Source organism: Amblyomma mixtum, chromosome 3 (assembly GCF_055824585.1).
Source record: "Amblyomma mixtum isolate Tamu chromosome 3, ASM5582458v1, whole genome shotgun sequence".
NCBI classification, from domain to species: Eukaryota; Metazoa; Arthropoda; class Arachnida; order Ixodida; family Ixodidae; genus Amblyomma; species Amblyomma mixtum.
This window is the reverse complement of record NC_143014.1, coordinates 372,036,860-372,055,383: the sequence shown is the minus strand read 5'-3', so window position 1 is coordinate 372,055,383 and position 18,524 is coordinate 372,036,860. Positions and strand designations below refer to the sequence as shown.

General features: G+C 49.7%; 1 protein-coding gene across 1 annotated transcript in view; it reads right to left on the bottom strand.

Moving 5' to 3' along the window:
* Positions 1 to 462: 462 nt before the first annotated feature.
* LOC149356778 (uncharacterized) overlaps positions 463 to 18,524 on the bottom strand; it is a 48,614-nt gene continuing 30,552 nt past the window's right edge. The window contains exon 2 of the mRNA XM_089576432.1: positions 463 to 557. Coding sequence (XP_089432558.1) covers positions 463 to 557 — 95 coding nt within the window. The remainder of the gene's footprint in view (positions 558 to 18,524) is intronic.

Here is an 18,524-nt window from a genome sequence, read left to right as displayed (position 1 = left end):
CTTTCGCAAGGAGCCTCCTTTGACGTCGCGCCTTTTAGCCAGCGATAGAATGACATGCCTGTATGTTGACAGCAAAGCGTTTCAAGGCGCCATCCTTGCTTTCAAGTGTGGCATCCATCTTTTCATTTCTTTGGGTATTTAACTGAATACCCAAAGACAGTGCGGGTCAAGGCACTCTTCTTAATTTCTACCGAGGCCAAGGCGTTGGTTCTCTGCAAACATCGAAAGCAAGCTGACGGACACTTGGCTCGAATGTTTTGTACCCAATAAATATGTTGTTTGAAATCAGTCACTGTAATTTCATTGACGCATTTATTCTGTAACAAAAAGCTCTAAACGGAAGCTTCCATAGGGTTAGTACATTTCAAATGGTCTTCCTAATTAAGTGAAATATACCCGTCTGGGCATCATAAAAGCCACCTCATAGTAAAGAAAATTGCACCAAAAGATTACCTGCAAAATCTACTTAAAAAGCACATCCACATAGTCCTGGAGGAGAAGGAGGAGGAGGAGAGAAGGCGGGGAGGTTAGCCGGTAGATGAAACCAGTTTGTTGCCCTGCATGGGGGAGAGGGGTGAGGGGATATAAAGATGAGGGAGCGAAGGGAGAGATAAGAAAAAGCAGAAGGCTTAATGGCTGCTGCAAAGTAACAGCCTCTCGTGCAGACCCGACACTCGGAAGAACCGCAGGAGGGACTCGCAGGCCCTCACCACCGATGATCGCCGCGGCCCGTGTCCAAGAATCTGGAATTCCGTTAGCTGGCGTGAAGCGGTTGGTTCCAGCGCAAGGCAGAGAGAATGTCTTGCAGAACTGCACGCTAGAGATTCACAAAGAATATGAGATATGGTTTCATAGCGGCCACAGATGTCACAGGCAGGGTTATCAGCCATTCCGATCACAGTAGAGAAATGGTTTTTGAATGCGACACCAAGCCACAGGCGACACAGCAAACTTGCCTTCGGTCGTGGTAGGCCGGATGGAAGTCATAACTTCAGGTCAGGATCCATTGATGATAAACCTCGGTTAGAAAAATGGCCGGAAGTCCACAAGGCAAGCGTGATCTCTCGCGCCAGTGTTTGAAGCCTACCCGCTGCGTCGACTCTTGAGATGCGGATGGGCACAAAATCGCCCTCGTGGTGAGCAATTCGCGCGGCCTCGTCCGCGCGGTGGTTGCCTGAGATGCCTCTGTGTTCTGGCAGCCATTGATCGATAATATCGTGCCCTTTACTGATAGCGGTGTGGTGTAGCTCTCGGATTTCCTCGACCAGTTGTTCATGGCACCCATGACGAAGTGCATATTGTAAGGCTTGGAGAGCTGCTTTTGACATACTTTCTCTGCAGTGGCACCACAAGGACAAGGACGCGGACGGAGTGACGACAACACAAGTGCTCGACACTCCGTCCGCGTCCTTGTCCTTGTGGTGCCACTGCAGAGAAAGTATGAATTCGTACCAACTTGCCAATTTCTCAACCCTTTTGATCTGCTTTTGAAGCAGTGAAAACAGCATTGCTGGGGTGTTTCTTCACTAATATGCCCAATCTCAACGCGAATAGCTGTAAGTTCTTCACTAGTCGATGAAGTCAGGTGTGATGTTTTTACTTTCTCAACTATGGTCCTTAATGGGATGACCACGGAGCCCGAGGAACTGGAGGGGGTCACGGAGCAATCGGTGTATACGTGCCGTCGGTGTCCATGCTTATCGTGCAAATATTCATGGGTGGTCTGTTTTAATGCTGCTGGCGATAAAGGAGCCTTCTTTTTGATGCCTATAGTATGGAAAGAAGCACACGAGGCTGGTGCAGGCTCCATAATGGTGAGGACGGTCTAGAGGCTAGTGTAAATTGGGATGGTAAAAGGTCGCGATGGACATCAATAATTTTCGCAAAGGATGTGCGCGGCCGGTTAGAGGAAGACTGACAAGATGGTGAGCGGGAATCCGAAAGAGGTGTCGAATATAGCTCTCAAGGCGTCGATGGTTTTATAGGTAGTCACTGGATTCTCCGGGGCGATGAGTACTGCTGCGGCTGTAGACGCGCATTTCGGCAGTCCTAGGCACGTCCAGAGAGCTTAAGCTTGAATGCATTGTAGACACCGTATGTTCGTTTCGCTCAAGTTTCCAAGTGCTGGGAGACTGTACCGAAAAAAATCCCATGAATAATGCGGTGTACAGCTGGAGTATCGACTGCACTCATGCGCCCCACGACTTTCCTTCAAGAAAGATGAGAACGTGAACGATCGATCTCAGTCGCCTTTTCATGTACGAGACATGCGGGCTCCATGGTAGACTAGAATCGATGATTACTCCAAGGAAACGATGGCTTCTTTCGTAGGGGGTTGATGAGCCATTTATAGATCGGAGTAATGAGACATGCTCTTGCGCGTAAAGGTAACAAGAAAGATTTTTCAGTAGAAATCTCTAGGCCTCGCAGGCGGAGGGAGGTAGGCCGTAAGAATGCTGTCCGATTTACACACTCCTGAAATGTGCTATAAAGTCAGCTGCAAAGGATCTATACTCCTTCTATACTTCTATACTTCTATACTTCTAATAATTGGCACGCTAACTCCTTTGTGAGCGGAAATTTACTGCAAAATAAACTCCCGTCTAGAGAGCGGTAACACTTTACTCATTTTAGAACTCCGAAAATGCCGCTTCTAACAGAGTAGAGGATACGCCCCTATTCTGAGGAGTATCTAACCACATTTTTGGGAGTGCGCTACGCGCGAGTCATTTACTCCTATCCAGGTGTTTTTCTGCTTATAGTGTTCTCCGCCGGTGAGTCACCACCGCCTCCGAGCGAGGAGGAGAGGACGAAGCCATGTGCGCGCAAGGTTGCACACTCTCAACGCGCTGAGAGGGGCGATTTCTCCCAAGATTCCTTTCGGCGGCGCGAGCGCGCTTCTCTCGCGCCGCGCCGGCTTAACAAAAAACAAAAATGTGCGCCGATTTTAGACAAACACAATCCTCCAAGAGCGTTTGAGTTTTATGCAATTCTGCATACGGGACGGCACCAAAATTTCCCGTTTTTTCAGATTTTGAAACTGTCCAGCGTCGTAACACGAAGTGACTTCGAAAATGGTTCCCGGTTTTAGGTACCCTAAATAAGGTGTTCAAGGTAGTTTGTGACGTTCTCGCATAACTGATATGGCCTAATATATGAACGATGGCGCCTGGTGGCTAGTTACGCTGGGGAAATAGGCAGGGGGATTTCAAGTAACGTCGAAGGAAGCGTGGCTGCTCATCACTTGAATTTATTCACCTTTTTTATGTATTACTGCCTGATGACTGGAAAGAATTGATCTGCAATTGGGTTCGCTTTTTTTAAACACCTCAAATTAACAATGCGGAATTGCTGTGGTACCGCGCTCATGTGCTCTGCTGTTTTGGCCAAATTTGGATTTTTATTTTATGCGAAGCATATTGCTAGAGCTACCACTCACGCCGTCGACGTGGGACCCCCACGTGACACCGTGACGTCACACCACGTGACATCGGATGAGAGAGCCGGCCTCCACCTCGCGCCGTCGCCGTGGGACCCCTAGCCGTCACACCCGCGCATTCCCGCGCATTTTGAACGCGCGTTCACACTCGGTGTAGGTGAAACGCTCGCTCCACCGGGCAGGCAGACGCGGCTTCCGTGGCAATCCAGGCGCTCACCCAACGCGCGTCTCGGGGTTAGTAGGCGTTCCGCTGTAGCCATGCCGTTGTCTTCCCCCACGACGAAGGCTTTTAGTGGTTGTATTAAAATGACCAAGTATTCAACCAAGGAAAGCCATGTATTACCAAGCCTAGCCACTAATATGCTTCGCATTCCCCAGGCTTAGCCAAGCTGAGCCTCAGCAATTTTTTTATCTTCTGCACCCCTAATCGTCTAAGAATTATAGAGGGAATTGGGTTTACATAAATCGTACAAACTTCAAGAGAACTTTAAGAGAACAAATGCAATGCCATAAAAATTTACGAGCAGTGTACTAGCACACAGTACAAACATGAGCAAAGCTGATCATAGCGTAATGGAAGTAGTAAAAATTTTCAACCAATAACTAGGACACTATGCTAACATTAGCAAAACTTATCATGGCAGAAATAAGAATAAAACAGGCTACTTGCCTAGTAAATTAAATCAAATCACGAAACAAAATTGCAGACAGTGACTGGCGAAAAAAAAAATACCGACGATTACGTTACTTCCTAATGCGAAATTTGAGCGCAGCAAATAAGCTGTTTCACCTTTTCGATAGTGAGTCAACCCCAGCTGCGGAGTTGGTTTCAGGGACAACGCCGCCGATGCCGACACAAACAATATGATACCCTCGCTTCCGCAGCGCTAAGAACCAGGTCTAGCCGTGGGAAGGTGGTCACGTATTCGTCGACGTGCCGGGGCCTACGTGAAATAACCGGCGCGTCGGCAACTGAAGAGCACCCTATCCGCCACACAAGAACAGGGGGGGGGGGACCCTTTCCTCCTCTTTCTGCATGGCGGCGACGGTGTTCTATGCAGTCACGTTATCTTGACTCTCTAGCGGCGTCAGCGGCATCCAGCGGTATCAGTCGGTCGTTATCAGTCGGTCGCTGCTAGCGCTGGGGGGATGAAAGGGGGGCGGAGCTGGTTACGAGGCCGACGCCGACGACGACGCGAAACCCAGGAACGGACGCCAAAGAGCTGCGCTCTAAAATTAGGAGTCACTTTGGCGACTAAAGTGGTGCAAGGCGAAAGCCTTAGTACAGCATTCTGTCACGAATGTGGTTGTGAATGATGAATCAAGTGCTGCCAGCGAATGACGCGTCCATTGGCTGTCTGCGTGTGTTACTGATGTGTGGTTAACATGTTAAGCTTCGCCTGTAAGAGTGGAACGCGACAGCGTCTTGCAACGCTGCCAGGGAGTCCACAGAACGCCATCGCCAATTCGGCTGTACGCCTTGCTGGACGGTAAATTTATTTTTTAAGGAAAGGAAATGTATCTCTCTCGCATATCTGGGTGGACACCTGCACCTCGCCGTAAGGGAAAGGGGGAAGATGGGAGTGAACGAAGACGCCGTATTAGCTAGACGCGCCTTTGTTCATTCCAAACCATTCAGCTGGCATTACGGAGCGGCTAGCGTGCTCGTATCGCACTCCGGAGACCCTGGTTCGATTCCCCAACTCGACCAATTTCGTTCTCGGTTTTATTGATTTATGCGGTCTAACTAGAAAGGTTAATTAGGCTATTTCATATTTATATGAAATAGTATTTCTATCCATCGTGTTCTGTCATTAACCTGTCAATTGTTGGAACTGTCTAGGATGTTCGACACAACGTATATGAAACGAGCAACGTCTTACTGAGTGGGGAAGTGCGTGGTGGTGGAGGGAACGCGGCTTCGTACTTATGTTTTTTTCAGCAGCGTCTCCTTCCGCGGACGCTGTTGTCGCTGTGGCGCGCGTCTTTCTTTTCTTTTCTTCTGACCTCTTCATTCTCCTCTATATTAATTAGGCTAATTGATTAATTAAGCAATTAACTAAACTCAGTCCAACTTAGTTGCAGCATCACTATACGATCCATTTGATTGGTTGCATGGTTACTAGCCAAAGTACAATTGGCCCGATTTGAAATTCGCGCACTGTGACGTCACGAGCATTTCGACCAATTGAAAAGCGTGACATTGGGGGCGGAGCTGGTTACGAGGCCGACGCCGACGACGACGCGAAACCCAGGAACGGACGCCAAAGAGCTGCGCTCTAAAAAACAAAATCGCTCATTTAGAGAGCGTCTGCGGGAAGGGGGTTCTAGTCATTTTAAGTACGTGGCATGATGTAATAAAGCAAAAATTGCCGATGATTACGTTACGTCCTAACGCGAAATTTGAGCGCAGCTCATCAGCTGTTTCAGCTTTTTGATAGATTTAGGCAAAGAATTCGAGCAAGACATGTATGTACAATTACAGGCAACTTGCTATTTTTCACACATATTCCTTCTTTAAGAAACACTGCACTAAGACTTCTTGATTATCATGAAGGGAGCTTTGTGGACGGATAAATAGATGGATATATGCTCGACTTGCTGCACCAATGCCTGGTTCTCAAAGACGAGGTCTGCGCAAGCAGTTCGCGAGGTTATCACATCCGTGGGAGGCGTTACGAGCGAGAAGAACGGGATGTTCTCCCGTATAAGTGGTAAGAAATTTCTGTTCGTCCTTATATCTACATTAAAGTCCCCATCCACCTTGCCAGCGTGGCAGGTTGCAGTTAATGGTTGATCGCGAGAGTTCACTGACCGTTGTCAGCGCTAACGCATGCAGCCCACATCTCTCTCTCATCGGGGGGAACGCGGCAGCGTATCGCGCCTGCCAGACGTGTCGCGCTTCAACTCCGTCATTTTTTGACAGGAGCCACGACTCAACTAATTGGAACCCATCAGTTTTGCTCCCTTTGGATTCGGCAAGTTCATCGGCAACCGTGGGCACCATTTTCATTTAGGTGGGCCCACTTTTCCAAATTTTAGAGCGGGTTTTCCTTCCGCCTCCGGCACCGACGCTAAGCCTAACGGCTGCACCGGCGTTCGGCAGCGAGAGAGCCGCTTCTTTCGGCAAGATGGCAGAAACGCTTCTGCAACGCGCCTATGACCCGGACGCCATGTCTTGGTCGACCGTTCCCGTCCCTGTGGAACCCAAATCGGCACCAGCGGACCCGATCCGCAATGAAAATCTCCTCCGTCTGCTTGAGCGCCGCTCCAGAGAGAGGCCAAGATGGCGGCTAACGCCACGCCAACCACCGACAAGGCTGCTGCTACCCGCCATGCCCCGCATCGTAAGCGGCGAAGGACTCCGGCCCAAACGGCCGCAATCCCGTTACCAAGTGGAGGCCCAGGCCTTCACCAAAATTCCACCTGACGGCTTTGTCATCGTCATAAAGCCCCGGAAGTCATTGGTCATCCGGGACGTCTTTCAATATGGCGAGCTCGCTGCCGTGTTCGGCGCTTTTCTCGAGGTGCCTAAGGCGGCCGAGTTGAGCCTCCTTTTATGCAAGGACCATAATTTAATCCTCGCTAGCACCCGGAACGCCCACGTCGCAGACCGTCTGCTAGGAGATTTTTCCATCCAATAGGTCAAAGGAAATGTGCCTCTCGCCGGCCATCTCAAAGAACATGAAGAGGACGTCTGCTATGGGGTTATTACGGTGGCCAACCATGAGACGTCTCAATCTCTTCAACCTTGCGTGCAGTGGAGGCACAGCATTCTACTAGATATGCGCAAGTTCGGCAACTCAAACAAGGCCCGGCTCACCTTTGCCGGCACGGTGAAGCGTAAATACGTTCACTACAACTCTTAAATGATTTCAGTGCAGCCATATCTGCGCACTATTTCGGCCTGCAGCGTGTGTGGAACTGTTCGCCATCGGGCAGACACTTGCCCAAACCCAACACAAGATAAATGTGGCCTGTGTGGACAGCAGGCACCCATAGCAGAGGGGGTGCGGGCCCCTCACGAGTGTATGTCCAAGTGTGCGGTTTGTGGTGGTGGCCATGCCACGAACTCGTGGGACTGCACTTCAAAATACCGTCCCAACAAGCCAGCCGCCTCTAAAGGTGGGGAATCCAGCGTGACGGGCAGGCAGCCACGTCACCCCGGTAGCGTCGACAGCGATGCTTCAAAACGACAGACGCCTACTAGCGGGAAGGACGTCAAGAGCTGTCAAGTGCCACCACCGCCACTACACGGCGGCCAAGAGAAGCAAGCCCGCTCCCAAGACAAGAATGGCGTGGCCGGTTCCTGGGCCAACGCCGTCAAAAATGGCAAACAGGTAAGCGCTTCCGGCAGGGTTGCCTCCTCCTCCCACCCCCTGTCCCCTCACCCTCGCTCGGCGGCTTAAGCTGAGCTCCACAACCATGTAGCTTCTCTCCGGGCACAAAACTAGATGCTACTTGCCAAAATTGAAGCCTTAGAGGCTAAAACAACTCCCCCTCCCCCTATTACCCCCGACACGGAGGCTATGGAGAGCGAGACGGCGACTACGGCGGCTCTGGAACCATCCGTTGCCGAACTCTAAGCCCGTCTTGATGCCAAATTTGACACCGTGTTGCAGGCAGCGATGGAACGCGTCATCGCTCGAGTCATGGAAGCTATCCCCTCTATGATCGTTCAACACGTTGTGACTAATCCCCGCCTTTCTCGCAGAGCCGGTCCCCTTAAGAACGTATCTGGTCGGCCCTCCAGATTGTCCCGCCGAGTCAATGACCTCGGCGATGACGAAGACAGCTGCCTCCTTCTAGGGGCTAAGCTTCAGCCCCTGGTATCTGGCTCGGGGGCAGCCTCACTTTCACGTCTCACCGCCAAATCTGAGCATGGCGGGACACGCTCGGTGTAGGCGCTCCCCTTTTCCAAATGGGCTTCCCTCATTACGATTACTCAATGGAACTGTCGGGGGCTCCGGTCCCGTTCCAAGCGGGCCGACCTCCGGCTTTTCCTATCAACCTTTGAGCATTTGCCAGCCGTGGTTGCCCTCCAAGAGCCAGGGAAAGGCGCCACACTATTTAATTATACGACGTTCCAGCAGGACCCCTCGTCTTGTCCGTGCGTCCATAGAAATTATGATCCAACCAGGCCGACTTAGACATACAGCTTGAATACTCCTATTTAATGGTGACTCTCCTCCCACTCCGCAAGCAGAGCGCACCGACGCACGGTTACACATATTCATTGTATACTGCAACTCTGAAATTGCCGAATGTATCATTCGCGGGCCTCTTTAGCCGCGCGCTGAGAGTTGTGGATAGGGACCCCCTCCTGATTGTGGGCGATTTCAACGCTCCCGCTCGGATGTGGGATTACTGCCGTGAAGAGAAGCGGGGACTCAAGTTGGCGGAGCTTGCGTCAACGCTGAGCGTCACTCTTCAAACTGACACCGTCCATCCAACTCGTATAGGCAACTCCGTGACTAGGGATAGATGTCCGGACTTGACCTTCACCCGCAACATTCAGTATGCAGACTGCGTCCACACCGAGGAAACCCTCGGCAGCGACCACTGCCTCCTGAACACTACGATTAGCACCCATCTTTTCGCGCGACTAACAACACAAGCCCGACTCCCAGATTGGACTAAGTTCAGTCAAAATTATAACACTGCCACACCTATACATGAGGAAGCCTACCAGTCTTGGTTAGAACAGTTTCTCACTAGCGTTCACTCCTCCTAAACTGAAATTCAGCTCTCAGAGGCGGTCTCGGATGTGGACAACCAGCTGCTCCACCTCTGGGAGGCCCGGCATTGCCTCGTCCGTCGGTGGCGCCGGCAAAAGCATAACCGGAAACTTAAAGCTCGCATCGCCGAGCTCACTCAACGAGCGGCTGAGTATGCGGCCCAACTCGCCGACTCAAACTGGGTGGCCCGATGCAATACGGCCGCGCGGCAAATGTCAAGCCGGAACATGTGGCGACTCTTTCGCGCCCTAATTGACCCAACGGAAACACGCACGGAAACTCAAAAACACCTCCAAAGAGCAATACACAGCTCTCAGGGCAACACAACTCGGTGCACAAGCTCCGGGTCCAGTACTTGTGCACCACTCAGGACCCCCGCGGGCCGGCGTACTCTTACGCAGGCTCTGAGAACGTTGAGCTGGATAAACCGTTCCAGCTGCATGACCTGAGGGCGGCCCTGGCAAAAATGAAACGTGGCAGCGCTCCGGGTCGGGACAAAATTACAGTCAAATTGTTAGCCAACCTCCCCAACCCGGCAACACTCGTCTTTCTTGAATTACATTCACTCAGTCTGGCTTGGGGAAGCGCCACTCCCCATCGACTGGAAGACCGCCCTGGTCACTTTCATTCCTAAAGCTGGCAAGGCCATCAACACGGACAACCTCCACCCCATCTTTCTGACTTCCTGTGTGGGCAAACTCATGGAGACGATGGTACGCGACAGGTTGCCAGAGTTTATGGAATCCAAACATCTGTGCGCAGACACCATGTTCGGGTTTCGCCCACACAGATCTCCACACGATGTCCTGCTACAACTCAATCGGGCTGTCCTCGACCCCGTCGAATGCCCCCACAATAACAAGGTCGTACTAGCCTTGGATATGAAGAGAGCATTCGACAACGTTACCCACTAGATAATTCTCACCCACCTCTCTCAAACTAACGTCGGCAAAAAGGCCTTTTAATACATTCGGCAATTTTTGACCGACAGACAATCTTAGATTCGAATCCAGGATAAGAAACATGGCCCTTTTGCGCGATGAAGCAAGGACTCGCGCAGTCGCCATCCTCTCCAGGTATCACCCAAGACAACACTTGTCCCCGCTGACCACAGAACAACAAAAAGCCGTGAAGAGCCTGCGAAACAACAAAGATCTCGTTATACTCCCTGCTGACAAAGGAAACAGCACAGTCCTTCTGAACCGAACCACCTACATAAGCAGAATGGAAAACCTCCTAAAAGATCAAAACACCTACTCCCGTCTTGACAAGGACCCAACCGCGAAAGCTCAGCGCGACTTGCAGAAACTTTTTGAGACGTCTTTCGTTTTGTTCCCCCGACCTACTAGCCACTCTACTTCACTCTGCTGTGTACGAACGACTCAGCCCCTGCTCTCTACGGTCTACCGAAGGTGCACAAACCTAGTATGCCCATGCGTCCCATCGTAGACTACAGTCGGTCCCCTCTTCACAGTCTATTCAGCTACCTCGATCGTAGCCTCTCCCCTCTTGCCGGCCTTGGCTCAACGCACGTTCGCAACTCGACTGACTTCATCGAGAAGGTAAGCGACATAGCACCGGACGATGACGAGCTCATGGTCTGGTTTGACGTCAAGCTGATTTTCACATCCGTTCCCGTCGATCTGGCCGTACAAGTTTGCTCTGCTGCTCTCGAAGCTGACAAGACTCTACCTAAACGAACCCCTATTGATGTTTTGGATCTCCGCAGCCTCCTAGAATTCTGCCTGGATAAGACTTATTTCGTATTCCAAGGACGCTTTTACCGTCAACTTCAGGGCACACCAATGGGTGCCTCTATACCCGTGACCGTCGCTAACCTTTGTATGGAATCCGTCGAGCGCCGTGCCCTTGAAACGTGTGCATTGCCGCCTAGAATTTTCCTCAGATATGTTGACGACTGCTTTTGCACGATTCGTAATGTTGACTTATCCACCTTCTTGGACCATTTGAATGCTATAGAACAAGCAATAGACTTCACGACCGAAGAAGAAGCGAATGGTGTGTTGCCCTTTCTGGACGTTTTGATAAAACGGGACAGCAATAAGCTCAGATTTAGCGTTTGCAGAAAACCGACCCACACCGGAAGATACCTCAACTTTAATTCGGTTCACCCTGCAACACAGAAGAAATCAGTCGCTGTGTCCTTGTTCAAACGATCGCAACGCATCAGCAGCTCCCTTAAAGACCAGGCTATTGACTTTCAAACTGTACGACAGGCGAAACTCCCCTGTCGTCCTTGAAACGTGCTGCCGTGCCCTATGCTCCCGGAATAAGCGAAGCCTTAGCGCGCATCATGCGCACCTTCAATGTTCATATCTCCTACGTTCCGACAAGAAAACTGCGACATGCGTTGGTAAACGTCAAAGACCCCCTTCCCAAGGAAAAATACCCTGGCGTAGTGTATAAAGTTCCTTGTTCCGACTGTGACTGCGTATACATTAGCGAAACCGGTAACTTAGAGAGGCGGCTAAAAGAACATGTACGTAACATGTACGTAACAAAAAAATGCAGGGGCACTTTGGCTCTGTAAAGTTGTGCAAGACGAAAACGTTTCCTGGCGCACTGTTTCTTTATTTTTATTTTTCATATTGTATTGTTTATTTTTATTTCGTTTGTTTTCTTATTTTTATTTTTTATTTTTTTATTTTACTTATGAAATCCATGCAGTCACTAGATGCGCCTTTATTCATGAGCGAACCCTGAGCCTTCGTGGCGGAGTGGTAGCATCTCCACTTCAAATGCCAAAGGCCCTGATTCGATTCCCAGCCTGGACACACTTTGTTTTTAAGTAGCGACGCCGAAACGCGGACACACTTGCTAACATTCTTTGGTAACGAGAGTATAAGGCATTAAAGGCTTTCGCCTTAAAAAGTGGATTCTAATGCTATAGCCGAGCCCGCAGTATCTACAGGCCATGACATCGACTGTGGCCAGGCACACGTGCTTTCAACCAAAAAGAAGCTACGTCCTCGCCTGCACATGGAATCTTTAATCATTCAAACTACAAGTCACACCCTCAACCGCAACAATGAAAATTCGAACCCAGTCTACGTACGCTCCCTGCGCCCTCTTTTCAAGCATATTTAATGCCACTCAGCTGCTTGTCTTGCCTTGTCTATTGTTTTTTCTTTTTTCTTTTGGTCGCCGTTCCTTCTTCACCGTCTGTATGTTTGTCCCCGACTAGACGAGTTTTCGTCAAACTCTCGACTTCATGGCCCTTTTCATTTAGGAACCAGGGGTACACCACAGGGCGCCGTGCTCTCTCCCCTTTTATTCAAGCTGGCTATGATGCACCTACCGGCCCAGCTGGGCGCTGTCGCCTGTGTGCAGCATGCGCTGTACGCCGAGGACATCACCCTGTGGGCCACACAGAATTGCCTTGGAGACATTGAGGCAAACCTGCAGGAGGCGGCGACCATAGTGGACCGTTATGCTCACCGCTGCGGCCTCCAATCTCCACCCATGCAAAATTCTGAATTTGAGCACATACGCTCCTCCCCGAAGTGCACAGCCACAATTTCATTGTCTCTTGACACAGGTCCAATCCCTGAAAATATCGAAGTCCGGGTACTGGGACCCTTTATACATCAAGACAAACGGTCAGAAACAACATTCTCCAAAGTCCGTCAGGTGGCGGACCAGGTGGGCCGCTTAGTCTACCGGGTTTCTAACAAGCGCGGGGGGGGGGGGGGGGGGGGGTATTACGATGTAAGGGCGCCTTTCTGCTGGCGCATACATTTGTAACCAGTCGAATTTTGTATTCGACTCCATACCTCTACCTGCAGAAGCAAGACGAGTATTCACTCGAAGTCATCATCCGCAAAATTATTAAGCGGGCTCTGGACCTGCCCGTGAACGCCTCCAACAAGCGCCACGTTGGGCTGGGCATGGTGAACGCATTTCGGGAGCTCCGGGAAGCACACATGATCAACCACTACACACGTCTCTCGAAGGCATCGTCGGCTCGCCGCCTCCTTGCCCGACTACACATCCAACACACCATTCTCATGGAAGAGCGCGTACGTATTCCATCCCAGTAGAGATGCGCCCTCCACGTGCGCCCTCTTCCCGCGAACATGAACCGTGAGGACCATAACGGACGGTGCCTGGCGCGGGCGGAAGCCCTGGCTCGCCACTATTGATCGAAACCTGGTGCATTCTACGTGGATGCCTGCGGCCCCCACCATGGGGGAGGGTATACTGCCGCAGTCGTCCACCAATCCAAAACAGTGAATGGCCTTACTTTCCGAGCCCGTGACATAACACAGGCGGAGGAGGTCGCTATTGCGTTGGCTGCATCTGATCCCACTTCAAAAACAATTATTTCCGACTCTCGAGGGCCTGTCGGAACGTTGAGCAGGGCTGGGTACCATATCTAGCCTACCGCATTCCCCAAAACAGCGTCTACACCGAGGACCCCGCTCACCGGCGTATCGTTTAGGCTCCTGCTCACATGGGCCTTGAGGGAAATGAGGCCGCTGACGCCGCCGCCCACGCGCTCTTACCGGACATTCCCCTCCGACCCCGACGATCAAGAACTCCGATTCACTCCAGCTTACCCCTTCAAAAACATTGTTTTACTTTATCAATCTTTCCACAGCCTTTATCCCCGCCCGTGGAAAGGACCCTGAAAGGCGGAGTAGCGGCTTCTGCTTTGCCTATATACTAATACCTTGCTGTGCCCGGCAGCTCTCAAATACATGGACTCTTTTCCTCGGGCAGCTATCTGCACTGCGCGAAGTCTTCGGACATCTACCACATGGTGTGGGCCTGCCCCTCCAACACCGCTACCCCCCCCCCCCCTCAACCCAACCCGGGAGGACTGGGAGGCGACCCTGCTCGCCTGCTCTGACCTGCAGGCCCAACGGGCCTTGGTCGTGCGAGCCCGGGCCGCGGTCGATGCCACTGGGGTCCCGAACTAGGGACCTCCACCTAGTACTTGTGAGGGCTCGCCCCATGTGGGTCAGCTCATGCATAACCTCCTGAAATGTATCTGTATATAAATATTTTCCACCACCACCTCTCTCATCACCCCACGTACCTATAAGCGCGATTCAGGCGTCCACTGACCCAGGGAGCCAGCTATGCGCACTTCCTTTCCTTAAAATGATCGGAGCGTAAAGGGTTGCCAACGCCAATGCCAATGAACACAACGAACGCCGATGACCTATGGCTTCAGCGCCGCGTTTCTGGCACAACGTTGGTGATGCCAACGCATGCAGCGCACATATTTGTGACTACCGCCACGTAGCTTAAAGCACGATTGAGGTGTCCACTGTTACAAGAGGTTTCCCTCTGGTTCAGGTGTCCACCAAGATGTGGAGACAGATACTGCTCATTTCCTTTCCTCAAAAACCAATTTACCAATTTTACCCTTTGCTTTCCTTGATCCCGCTCCATTGGTTTCGCAGCTTAAAGGCTGTCCACTGCTGGTCACAAAAGACAACGGCGACGGCGACGATGACGGCAACGGCGACGGCTACGGAGACGCCGCGAAACGCAGAAACGGGCGCCAAAGGGCTACGCTCTAAAACGCGTTTGTGTGTCAGTGACTCATGTGAACTTTGTGTTAGTGATCTGCAAGTGACGAACGATACGTTGCCGCTGATATAAAGTTGCTGATGGGGCGGGTTTGTTTATTCTAATTGCTGCGCTATTTTTTCGCCCAAGTGTACTTCGCCGTTGCTGTTGTGAAGCGTCCGGCTCGAAACAGCGACATCGTTCTCGGCGACTCCCAGTCTCCCGCATGAATGCGCCACTGCGTAACAGAGGATATGCTACGCCTTCACCCCATCGCTCAGTCTCCAGGGGGGCCAAGCCCCCCAGAAAATTTCCGGGGGGGGGGGGGGGGGGAGGGGCGAACTTTTCAACCCTACCGCAGTCGGCGCCTGTGCTTCCTTGCCTTAACACCGTTCCCGTTCTGTTTTCTGTTTCGTTCCTATACTTAACACCATTCGCGTGCCGTTTTCTGTTTCGTTCCTCCCTTAACAACGTTCACATTGTTTTTTGTGTTTCCTTCCTGGTCTTAACAGCATTCGCATTGTATTTTTGCTTTCTTTCCTCGTCTTAACAGCACTCGCGTTGTCTTTCGTGTCTCCTTCGTCTTAACAACGTTTCCTTTGTCTTTTCGGTTTCGCTCCCCGTCTTCGGCGCGCTCGCGTTGTCTTTTCTGTTTCGTTCCTCATATAAGCAGTGTTCGCGTTCCCTTTGTGTTTCGTTGCTTGCCTTAAAACCGTTCACGTTATCTTTCCTGTTTCGTTCTTTTCTTCAACAGCATTCGAGTTGTCTTTTCTGTTTCGTTCCTCGTCTGAACACCGTTCGCGTTGTATTTTGTGTTTCTGTGCTGGTCGTAAAAACACTGGCATTGCATTTTTTCTTTCCTTCCTCGTCTTAACAGCGTTCGCTTTGCCTATTCCGTTTCGTTCCCTGTCTTAATGCCTTTCGCGCTGTCTTTTGTTTCCTTCATCGTGTTAACAGCCCTTGTGTTCTCTTTTCTGTTTCGCTCCTCCTCTAAAAGCGTTCGCGTTGTTCCTTTCAGTTTTCTTTCTCGTGTTAACAGCGTTTGCGTGCTCTTTTTCTGTTTCCTTTCTTCTACTAACACCGCTCGCGTTGTCTTTTGCGTTTCTTTCACCGTCGTAGCAGCGTGCGCTGTGTCTTTTCTGCTTGTTTTTCGCCTGAACAACGTTGGCGCTGTCTTTTGTGTCTCCTTCGTTTTAACAACGTTCCCTTTGTCTTTTCTGTTTTGTTCCCGTCTTCAGCGCGCTGGCGTTGTATTTTCTTTTTCGTTTTTCTCCTTAGCAGAGCTCGCGCTGTCTTTTGTGTCTCCTTCTTCGTCTTAACAACGTTGCCTTAGTGTTTTCTGTTTAGTTCCCCGTCTTCAGCGCGCTGGCGTTGTCTTTTCTGTTTCGTTTTTCGACTTAACAGCGCTCGCGTTGTCTTTTGTGTCTCCTTCTTCGTCTTAACAACGTTCCCTTAGTCTTTTTCGCTTAGTTCCCCGTCTTCAGCGCGCTGGCGTTGTCTTTTCTGTTTCGTTTTTCGACTTAACAGCGCTCGCGTTGTCTTTTGTGTCTCCTTCTTCGTCTTAACAACGTTTCCTTAGTCTTTTCTGTTTAGTTCCCCATCTTCACCGCGCTGGCGTTGTCTTTTCTGTTTCGTTTTTCGACTTAACAGCGCTCGCGTTGTCTTTTGTGTCTCCTTCTTCGTCTTAACAACGTTCCCTTAGTCTTTTCTGTTTAGTTCCCCATCTTCACCGCGCTGGCGTTCTTTTCTTTTTCGTTTTTCGACTTAACAGCGCTGGCGTTGTCTTTTGTGTCTCCTTCTTCGTCTTAACAACGTTCCCTTTGTTTTTTCTGTTTTGTTCCCTGTCTACAGCGCGCTGGCGTTGTCTTTTCTGCTTTGTTTTTCGTCTTAGCAGCGCTCGCGTTGTCTTTTGTGTCTCCTTCTTCGTCTTAACAACGTTCCCTTAGTCTTTTCTGTTTAGTTCCCCATCTTCACCGCGCTGGCGTTGTCTTTTCTTTTTCGTTTTTCGACTTAACAGCGCTCGCGTTGTCTTTTGTGTCTCCTTCTTCGTCTTAACAACGTTCCCTTTGTTTTTTCTGTTTTGTTCCCTGTCTACAGCGCGCTGGCGTTGTCTTTTCTGCTTTGTTTTTCGTCTTAGCAGCGCTCGCGTTGTCTTTTGTGTCTCCTTCTTCGTCTTAACAACGTTCCCTTTGTCTTTTTTGTTTATTTCTCTGTCTACAGCGCGCTGGCGTTGTCTTTTCTATTTCGTTCTTTGTCTAAGCAACGCTCAGGTTTCCTTTCTGTTTCGTTCCTTGCATTACAGATCACGAATGACACCGAGGCGATTTTCATAGACTTCTCTAAAGCTTGTGTCCATGTGCTTCATAAACGTTTGCCATTAAAGACCCGTAGCCTTCAGCTTGATTATAAAACTACTAAAAATTTGAACAATTTTTAACGAATGCTTTTCAGGCATTGAAACTTGACCAGTGCATTTCTAGCCGTAGTAACCTGAGGTGTTCTGAAAGGGTCCGTGCTTCGTCGTTTACTTTTTCTTATTGATATCAATTACACAGTTTCTAACCTAGCCTACATAGCCCCATCTGTACGTCTTTTCGCAGACTGCGTTAATTATAGAGAAATAGTTAACCCAGACGACGCGCGTATTCTTCAATCCGATTTAGCTAAATTAGCAGAATGGTGTCACACATGGGAAATGAAGATTAAGATCGAGAAAACAAAACACTTAAGATTTTCAACTAGAACCGAACCGCCCCGAAATCAGTACTCAATAACTAATAACCCAATAGAAGTGGTTTCCAGTTATAAATATCTCGGCGTTCACCTGAATTCAGATCTATCCTGGAACACGCACATAGAGCACATAACTAACAAAGCTTTTAAGAAACGTGGTCTCCTGAAACGCCGCTTGGCCCTTGCTAACAGCGACTCTAGATATAGCGCTTATATAACTCTTGTCAGACCTTCACTTGAATACGCTTCAATAATATGGCACCCTCACCAGGATAATCTCACTAATATTCTAGAATCCGTACAGAACAACGCTGCAAAGTTTATCACGTCATGCTACTCGCGTCGTCAAAGTGTATCTCCATTGAAGCATTCTCTCGACCTTCAAACATTAGCCACGCGCAGAAAATATGCTCGCTTATGGTTTTTTATACTTTGTATCATGGTGACCTCCCCTTTTCTACAGTTAATATCACACTTGCCCTCATTTCTGATCTCGCTTAGATCATGCTCATAAAGTCTGCCCAGTGTTCGCGCGCTCAAAAAAATACCAAAACTCACCTCTTGTTCTGGTGATAAATGAGTGGAATTCCTTGCCATATAGCATTGTGTCAATGCCAAACTTGCCACTTTTTCAGTCTACTTTACTAACATTTCTTTCCACCAATAATAGTGCATAAATTTAGCTGTTGTTTTTGTATTTTACATTTATTGTTGCTCAGTGCTCATTTTGGTATCGCTTGAACTTGCATTCTATGGAATTATATGAAAGTTTTCTTGCTCTGTTTGCATGTGTATTTTTGCTTACTTTTTCTGCTCTTTTGTAAAAATTTTGTGCACGTTTGTTTGTTTTTCATCAGTTCCCTCCCTATATAACGCCTTGCTGGGCCCTTAGGGTATTCTGAATAAAAAAAATAAAAAGAAACACCGGTAACTTTATCTTTTCTGTTTCGTTCCTCCTCTTAACGCCATTCCCACAGTATTTTCTGTGTCGCTCCTCGTCTCAACAGCGTTCGGGTTATGTTTTTGTTTCCTTCCTGATTTTAGCAGCGTTCGCTTTGTCTATTCTTTTAAGG